Source organism: Thalassophryne amazonica, chromosome 5 (assembly GCF_902500255.1).
Source record: "Thalassophryne amazonica chromosome 5, fThaAma1.1, whole genome shotgun sequence".
Classification (NCBI taxonomy): domain Eukaryota; kingdom Metazoa; phylum Chordata; class Actinopteri; order Batrachoidiformes; family Batrachoididae; genus Thalassophryne; species Thalassophryne amazonica.
In genome coordinates, this window is record NC_047107.1 from 79,854,681 (window position 1) to 79,864,139 (window position 9,459).

Sequence of the window (9,459 nt, forward strand, 5' to 3'; positions counted from 1 at the left end):
TGGGAGCAAAACCAAAAGTCTTGCGTTTATATTTTTGTTGAGTATATATATATATACATACAATATATATATATATATATATATATATATATACACACACACAGAACAAAAATATGAATGCAACACTTGTTTTTGCTCAAAGATCTAAAACATTTTCTATATACACAAAAGACCTATTTCTCTCAAATATTGATCACAAATCTGTCTAAATCTGTGTTAGTAAGCACTTCGCCTTTACTGAGATAATCCATCCCACCTCACAAGTGTGGCATATCAAGATGCTGATGAGACAGAATGAACAGGTGTGCCTTAGGCTGGCCACAATAAAGGGCCACTCTGAAATGTGCAATTTTATCACACAGCACAATGCCACAGATGTCACAAATATTGAGGGAGCGTTCAATTGGCATGCTGACAGCAGGAATGCCCACCAGAGCTGTTGCCTGTGAATTGAATGTTCATTTCTCTACCATAGGCCATCTCCAAAGGCATTTCAGAGAATTTGGCAGTACATCCAACCGGCCTCACAACCGTAGACCACGTGTGACCACATCAGCCCAGGACCTCAACATCCAGCATGTTCACCTCCAACAAAGTCTGAGACCAGCCACCCAGACAGCTGCTGCAACAATCAGTTTGCAGAAATGAACATCGGTAGAGAAATGAACATTCAATTCAAGGGCAATAACTCTGGTGGACACTCCTGCAGTCCGCATGCCAATTGAATGCTCTCTCAATATTTGTGATATCTGTGGCATTGTGCTGTGTGATAAAATTGCACATTTCAGAGTGGCCTTTTATTGTGGCCAGCCTCAGCCTGTGCAATAATCATGGTGTCTAATCAGCACCTTGATATGGCACACCTGTGATGTGGGATGGATTACCTCGGCAACGGAGAAGTGCTCATTAACACAGATTTAGACAGATTTGTAACAATATTTGAGTGAAATGGATGTTTTGTGTATAAAGAAAATGTTTTAGATCTTTGAGTTCAGCTCGTTAAAAATGGGAGCAAAAACAAAAGTGTTGCGTTTATATTTTTGTTCAGAGTATATATACCCCCCAAAACTAGTCTTTTTTGGATCCAAACTATACATACTGCATAGGTTTGGGCCTTTCATCCATTTTTTTTTGGGGGGGGGGGGGGGGGGGGGTAATTGTAAGACATCCCTTTGGCCCAGTCCTGCTCCAAGATCAGTCAATTCCAGGCCCAGCCTCATATTCTAATATTATACTTTGTTGTTGACAAACTAGGTAATTTTAACACAATTTGTCTTTGGTAAATATAATTCATTCTGTAATAAAGAAAGGATATTCTCCCTATAATATCTGCCACACTCCTTGTAATGATCTAGATAAAATTATTCATCTGGATTTGGTGGGCAGGAATGTATGATTTTCAAACAAACAAAAACAAAAAGCACCTATTTGTGATGTCAAAGCAGGGTTCTGATCAGGTGCATGGATGTGCAATTTCACATTCGTCTTGCATTGCTTTTATTATCCTGGTAGAATAACTTCCTCTGTGTTTTGATATGCAGTCATGGCAGATTTTCATTCTCTGATAAATGTATTCTCATAATTATACAGAACCTTGTTTGCCTGGGATTCTGAATGAATTATATTGATATATATGAAGTATGTTTAAGAAGAGATACAAAACCACAGTCTCCAAGTGACAGCATTACATCTTCAAGCACTCTGTGAGCACATAGCAGGTAAAATGCTAATAAAATATTGACGAAAGGATGTCTGTTACCTGCTCCAGAATAAAGGCAGTAGTCTCCAGAACAAGGCTGAGAGTTGCTTTCTCCAAAGAGAGAGCCGCCTGAAGTTTTTGCTCCTCCTCTTCACTGAATGTGCGCTCTCCCTGGAGGAACGCACAATTTACATCCATAATGTGGCTGCTGCAAAAATCTTTCTCATGAATAAAAAAAAGAATATGTTTAAATGGAGATAGGTGTGTGAGGACAGCTTTCACAACTCATTAAAATTCAACTTCATATGGTCACTTTTAACCTTAAAACATATGTAGTTAAAATGAACAGACAAAACTACAGAAATTGTTTAAGGATGTCTCCTGCAATTTATTATAAAATTAGGTTGTATCTAACCAGGAGTTTACAAACATTTTTATTCTTGAGCAATCATCAGTAACTGTCTTTGTTTTGCCACATGCACCAAAAAAAGGTCATGTTTTTAGCATGAGATTTGTCATTTTAGGCAGATGTATTCTGTCTTAAACCTTTGAAGGTAATGAAAAGCTGCTAATTATGTTGCAAACAGGTTTGCATGAGAACTGGATAATCAGAAAAAAAAAATCCATGTCAATTGACAACGTACTGATTTCTCGAATGAAATAAAGGTTTTTTTTTAAGTTGGCTCAGGATGTCTGCACATTTCAAAGAGATTTTTTAGTTTAGTTTTTTAGTTAGTTTAGTTTGTCTTTTAGCTGCCCCTGGATGTTCGGAGCAGGGGATCCAACAGAGGTTTGCATTGGGATTTGGCACAAATTTTAGACAGGATGCGCTTTCGGCTGCAGTTCTAGTCCTACATGGAGAAACACCTACAGTGGTCTCTCAACCAAGTAATTAGGACCTGCTGACAGGATCTGGTGCACACAGACCAGACGGACTGCCTACGTTATCACACTAAAGTGGCGGGGGGGTTGGGAAAAAAACATCATATGCTAGATTCCTATCAAAATGCCAGAGGGCCCAAAGCTACTGCACAGTGGTAAATATCCAACAAAAACACACATACAGTCTACCAAAGGGGGTCTAATCATAAAGATGGCTGGAATTCCTAACAGATCAAGACAATTTTTTCGTTAAACCACACAACCATCTTTATTATTTCACTTCATCTCCACTGTGGTGGCGCACAGAGGCAAAATTACAAAAACTGTGTGACTTATAGACCCACACTCTCACGAGTGCCACTAGCTTAGCTTATGTCAAGCTAAAAGAGGACGCTCTCGTTTTGGCCGAACTTCTAGCCAGTTTCTGTATATTCTGTTAGTACGCTCCCGCGGCCGACATGTTTGATGAATTCCTGCGCAAAAAGTAGTTCCCAGATAATTGTGATATATTCCTGTGAGATAATGAGTATATCTCATCCAAATTAATTCTAAAATTTACCAGTAATAAAATTATAAAGAGAACTGAAGTTTTAAGAGTGGCCATAATAAATATTTAAGAAACTCAAAGTTTATGAGCATTGTAAACATTGACATGATGGAGTTTGATGCGGAAGAGTTCAGAAAGATACAATTAGAATGTTTTGATTACCATTTACAGTTGGAGATGACAGACTTGGGTGTTAACTTCGTGTTACAGTCAGAACAAGAAGCTGCACTGAAAGACATCTATCTGGGAAGAGACACATTCTGTGTGTTGTTGCTCCAATGAGAGCGGCACTCTGAGCAGGGTGTTATAGACCTGAGTGTACACTGACAGAGATGTTTGTGGATGAAATTATTGCAACCATATCGTGACCAAATGAGCGGTGCAAGAAAGTGAATTAAAAGCATCGTCTCCACTAAGTTCCTGTGCATGCAGCCTTGTTTCACCACTTTCATTTTTCACAGATGCCTTCAAATTGCTCATACCTTCAGATGAAGCTTTTGAAGGATGCGAGAGATCAGCCTGGACAACTTGTTTACATCAATGGTGTTGATGAAAGTCACTGCTTCTTTTATGCTGTTTAGAATGAAACATAATCAATGTTCATAGCAGTGCAAAATAAATTCCACGCCTTTAGTTACAAATCGATGGTTACTGGCAATTTTTTTTAAAATCAGGTTTTCATTCATTTTTAATGTATCAACAAAAACAATAAAAACACAGCATATAAACATACAGAACCATTCAACAGTTGAATAACAGTGACATGTGTAAATATATATAATAAATGATATTGCATACTGTATTTTTTTAAGCACAAAGATTTCAGCAGTTATCTGGGGAAATTAAGTAATAAATGTGAAATTAGTACAATAAATGAAAATTGCCCATTGAAAAGAAGATAGGCTGATTTTTCTATGTCAAGAAAGAATAAAATGCAATTAATTACAATTGCATTGTAACTACCTTTTCATATATATATATATATATATATATATATATATATATATATATATATATATATATATATATATATATATATATATATATATATATATATATGGGCAGCACGGTGGATTAGTGGTTAGCACTGTTGCCTCACAGCGAGAAGGTCATGGGTTCAATTCCCGTGGCCTTTCTGTGTGGAGTTTGCATGTTCTCCCCGTGTTTGCGTGGGTTTCCTCCGGGTGCTCCGGTTTCCTCCCACATCCAAAGGGTTAGGTGGATTGGGATCTTTAAATTGTCCGTAGGTGTGTGTGTGTGTGTGTGTGTGTGTGTGTCTGTGTTTGTTTGTCTGTTTGTGGCCCTGCGACAGACTGGCGTCATGTCCTGGGTCTACCCCGCCTTGTGCTCTATGGCTGCTGGGATAGGCTCCAGCCCCCCGCGACCCTTAAATGGACTTAGCGGTAGAAGATGAATGAATGAATATATATATATATATATATATATATATATATATATATATATACACACACACACTATGTATACAGTGCATCCAGAAGGTATTCACAGCGCTTCACTTTTTCCACATTTTATGTTACAGCCTTATTTCAAAATGGATGAAATAATTTTTTCCTCAAAATTCTACACACAATACCCCCCTTTTTTTTTTTTGATTTTTGTAAATTCATTAAAAAACAAAAAAACAAAAACTGCCTTAGCCACGAACCTCAAAATTTAGCTCAGATGCATCCTGTTTCCACTGTTTCCTTGAGATATTTTTACGGCTTATAAGGTCCCACAGTTGACAGTGCATGTCAGAGCACAAACCAAGCATGAAGTCAAAGGAATCGTCTGTAGACCTCTGAGACAAGATTGTCTCCAGGCACAAATCTGGGGAAAGGTACAGAAACATTTCTGCTGCTTTGAAGGTTCCAATGAGCACAGTGACCTCCATCATCTGCAAATGGAAGAAGTTCAGGTCCACCAAGATTCTAGAGCTCGCCACCCGTCTAAAGTGAGCGATCAGGAGACAAGAGCCTTAGTCAGGGAGGTGACCAAGAACCCAATGGTCACTGAGTTCCAGTTGTCAGAGCTCTCTCTGTGGAGAGAGGAGAACCTTCCAGAAGGACAACCATCTCTGCAGCAATCCACCAAATAGGCCTGTATGGTAGAGTGGCCAGACGGCAGCCACTCTTACTAAAAGGCACATGGCAGCCTGCCTGGAGTTTGCCAAAAGGCACCTGAAGGACTCTCAGACCATGAGAGAGAAAATTTGGTCTGAGACAAAGATTGAACTCTTTGGTGTGAATGTCAGGCATCATGTTTGGAGGAAACCAGGTACCATCCCTACAGTGAAGCATGGTGGTGGCAGCATCATGCTGTGGGGATGTTTTTCAGTGGCAGGAACTAGGAGACTAGTCAGGATTGAAGGAAAGATGAATGCAGCAATATACAGAGACATCCTGGATGAAAACCTGCTCCAGAGCAGTCATGGCCTCACACTGGGGCATTTTTAATACATTTACATTATGGGGTGTTGTGAGTAGAATTATGAGGGGAAAAAATTTAGTCAATTTTGGAATAACGTGGAATAAGTGAAGCCCAGTGAATACTTTCCGGATGCACTGTGTGTGTGTGTGTGTGTGTGTGTGTGTGTGTGTGTGTGTGTGTGTGTGTGTGTGTGTGTGTGTGTGTGTGTGTGTGTGTGTGAGTGTAGTGTGAGAGAGAGAGAGAGAGAGAGAGAGAGAGAGAGAGAGAGAGATAATGTCACAAAGGCCAATGGTGGACAAAAATCTCAGCGCTCTCTCAACATTTTCTTTCAGTGTAGCCTACTCCTACAAATAAGTATGTCAGAGAACCTCAAATGAAATCTCCCTGTCATCATTCTGTACATTTGTGACTCTTTCATAAATGATCATTTGAATTATCTACTGCAGGGCCCCATGTGGGTTTATGTGATAATTTCTTCTGTTTCAAAAGAGTGACAAATGGAAAATGTTTGACAATCACTGGATTAATGAAGTCACTGACCATTCACTGAGAATAATTAGACACTGATCTCTGACAACTTATGAAAAGAAAACAGCAGACTTTCTCAACAAAATTCCAGTTTTCAGAGAAAGATTTGCTGCATTTCTCTATATTATTGACACTTTTAGATATCCCGTCTTGATCTCTGAACCCTGTGACACACCTGTTTGATTATTTCTAATGGCTATGTAAAAATATAATAATTTAATTAAAAGAAAAACAGACATGATTTAACTGTCAAGAGAATGGTCAGCTGTTGTGTGTGAACAGATATGTGATTTAAATCAAAACTAAATCCACCTATTAAGAACACATTTGACCAACACAAACCTAACTCAAATTGTAAACCAGTGGTTATTACATTATTATAGGGCAAAAGATTTTTACATCATGATTAGTCTTTCACTGCCAACTTTAAAATTAAAAAATGCATAAAAATATATTTTAGAAATTATTTATATGTTAGTATAGATAAATACTGTATAGTTCATTAACAAAAGAATCAGTAAACTTCAGAATGAAATTTGAGTTGTAAAACAAAAATGTACCAGCCTGCTAATTAATTTTGCTGAACAAATACAGTGCTTTCAGTCAATCGGGGGGGGAACACTCCACAAGCCATTTGCGTGTGTGTGTGTTTGGGGCGGGGGGGTTCGGCACAGTCACACCCATGTGTTGCTTGGTAATGCTACGTTCGTGTTGCACTTAGACAATTTTCACAAACAGCTCAAATGTGGTCATCTGCACTCCACTATCGTGCCAGGAGCATGAATAGCCCCGCTTTTTCTATGTGCCCAACCTGGAATTTGGCCAACACCTGCCGAGAGGGGGTTGAAGGGGCACTTTCTTTCTTTCGGCCGCTGGTGTGCGCGAATGTTAGTGGCAACAGCTGTACGAGGCGTTTGAGGCGGCTCCAATTTTTTGTGAGTGGCATGCAATTTCTCCTTCGTGCGCCAGTCGGCTTCAATCATGTTATGAATGAAGTGGCCATGTCTCTGACAACTGAACACCTTGTACTTCTGGACACTGCAGATAGGTTTCAGTTCTGGAACATGGTGTCACAGGAAGATAATGGATTCCTACCAGTGTCACATGTAATTTTTCTCAATATTTTTGCAGTTATGGTCATTTAGAAAATAATCTTTTTATCTCCACATTTGTTGCAACCCTGTTCACTATTTGCAACAAATCGTGTGTTCGCTGATCATGCCTCAGTTTCGCTATTTCAAGAGTATTGCATCCCTCTTTATAGTTTTTAACTTTTCAGTGCTTGTTAAGGTAAAGCTGCTGTCTAATAATTACGCACTTTGATATAGGGCGTTAATCACTTTAAGCCACGCCCTCCCTCATTAAATAAATACATATTATCCTGAGAATGCAATCCAATAAAGTGTTTATTTAGCCTGGCGGTGGAAATCAAAATATGAGTAGACATCATGATAACGTCAGAATACGCACTTATAACTTAATAACTGCAGGCAGCGTAGACTGATTTAAGGAAAAAAAAAACTGACAGCCTGACTCATTTTAATTATAACAGTAACATGAATGATACAAAAAGATGACCTACGAGTGTTTAAACTCGTACGTCGCACAACAGTAACGGTGCTTTAGTGCAGGTGGTTTGACGGAAAGACTAAATAAACCTACCTTTGAGTTTCTTTGATAAAAGAAGTCATTGTTGAGATAGAGTTGAATGGTTGACAGCAGCACTCTCACTCACTTCCTGTTGTCGCAAAATGAATCACGTGAGGGTCAAAGCTGCGCCAAAATGCGCTCGCATGAAGACAACTACGCAGCAAAAGGACCTCTCCAGCAAAAAGGACGGATGCTACCACTCATATATGTTAACAGAGCTGTTCTCGCAGTAATTCAACAAAATCAGCAACTGTGACAGTATAGTATCTCTGTTGTCAGAAAACATTGTGTGCGTAAATACTCCGCGCAATGACTCTTATGAACATGATTGCTGTTCTCAGAGACGAATAACCAATAGAGCAGACATTGGCTCCTTTATGCGATATTTTCGCCCTCCATCTTGGAAGAGGGATATTTTTTTCTCTCTCTCTGACAATTTCAAAATTACAAACATGGGAGAACACGTTTGTAATTTGTATCGGATAAAATAAATGTTAAGAAAGAAATTAAATATAATGTAAAAATTAAAGCACAAATAAAATAAAATTCAAACATCAAATAAGAGCGGGGGCTTGATTTTTTTTAATCATTCTATAATTTGTGTTCCAATGCATTTTTTTTTCATGACTTTAAGGTAACATAAAAATTCCATATGAAAAACAAAACCAACGCTCTCTTAATGCAGCCAATTTTCCTCTTCCAGCACTAATCAAAATAAACTATTTATGGCTGTATTTGGAACCCCCATTGTCTATGAAGATGCATCTTGACATGCTTCCCACGTTAGTAAAAAAAATTAAAACTACCAAACTAATCTATTTTATTTTAAAATGAATCTATAACCTTCCACACATATTTTCCAAAATATTATACCCAAATGTTTAACAGTGGATTTGACAGGAATGATATATGCTTCTTTTACATGCCATTGTGGGCATTAATTCACACGTGTTCAAATTTAAAATTTTAATTTTAAATCTTAAGACCAGAGGCTCTGAAGAAAGTCATAATTGTTCAGACTACTTTGGGAACTTTGCGTAAGAAGCTTGTAACATCTGCTAAATGGCTAGTGTTTACTGTTGTCTCAAAGATCTAGGGGAGCATTTTTTTTTTTTTAACAAAATATAACATTTCTATAGTTACTTTTGTGTTGGTTTGTTTACACTGAGATGGCGGGCTGAGATGGTGTATATTAATCTATAAGACTATTCTGCTGAAACGCTCCAGGGATATGTGGTATTGGAGCAAAGCTCCAAGGCAGGCAAATAATGTTCTTCTGGCAGTGCAAACAACCTTGGTTTTAGACCTGTCTGTCAGACACATATCATCCCTACAGACTGGAGAAAGGACTCGTCCCAATCTGGAAAGGGTGATCATATGGATTTTAACAACTATAGTATTATACTGCTCTCTGTGCCGAAGAAGGTGCTTGCAAGGATTATTATCAATAGGATTCGGTTCCAGCTCCTTGCTGCCTAGCAACCAGAACAGTCTAGCTTTACGCCCAAGAAGTAAACCATCCACCACATTCTAGTCTTGCAAGTACTCCCAGAATGCAAGCATGATATCAACAGGCTTTTTTGCAGTGCATGTTGATTTTCACAAAACATTTGATTCAGTTGATTGAATTGCCCTCTGGGACATTCTGAGAATTCATGGGATCCCCAAGAAGTTACTAAACATCATAGCCAGTCTATTCATAGATACTGCGAGTGCTGTGTGT

At 38.5% G+C, this 9,459-nt stretch overlaps 1 protein-coding gene across 1 annotated transcript in view; it reads right to left on the bottom strand.

Moving 5' to 3' along the window:
* commd10 (COMM domain containing 10) overlaps positions 1–7,883 on the bottom strand; it is a 203,461-nt gene extending 195,578 nt beyond the window's left edge. Inside the window, exons 1-3 of the mRNA XM_034170634.1 lie at positions 7,749–7,883; positions 3,611–3,701; positions 1,760–1,870 (exon numbers count right to left, since the gene is read on the bottom strand). Of these exons, the coding sequence (XP_034026525.1) occupies positions 1,760–1,870; positions 3,611–3,701; positions 7,749–7,777 (231 nt within the window). The 5' untranslated portion in view covers positions 7,778–7,883. The remainder of the gene's footprint in view (positions 1–1,759; positions 1,871–3,610; positions 3,702–7,748) is intronic.
* Between the last annotated feature and the right edge of the window lie 1,576 nt (positions 7,884–9,459).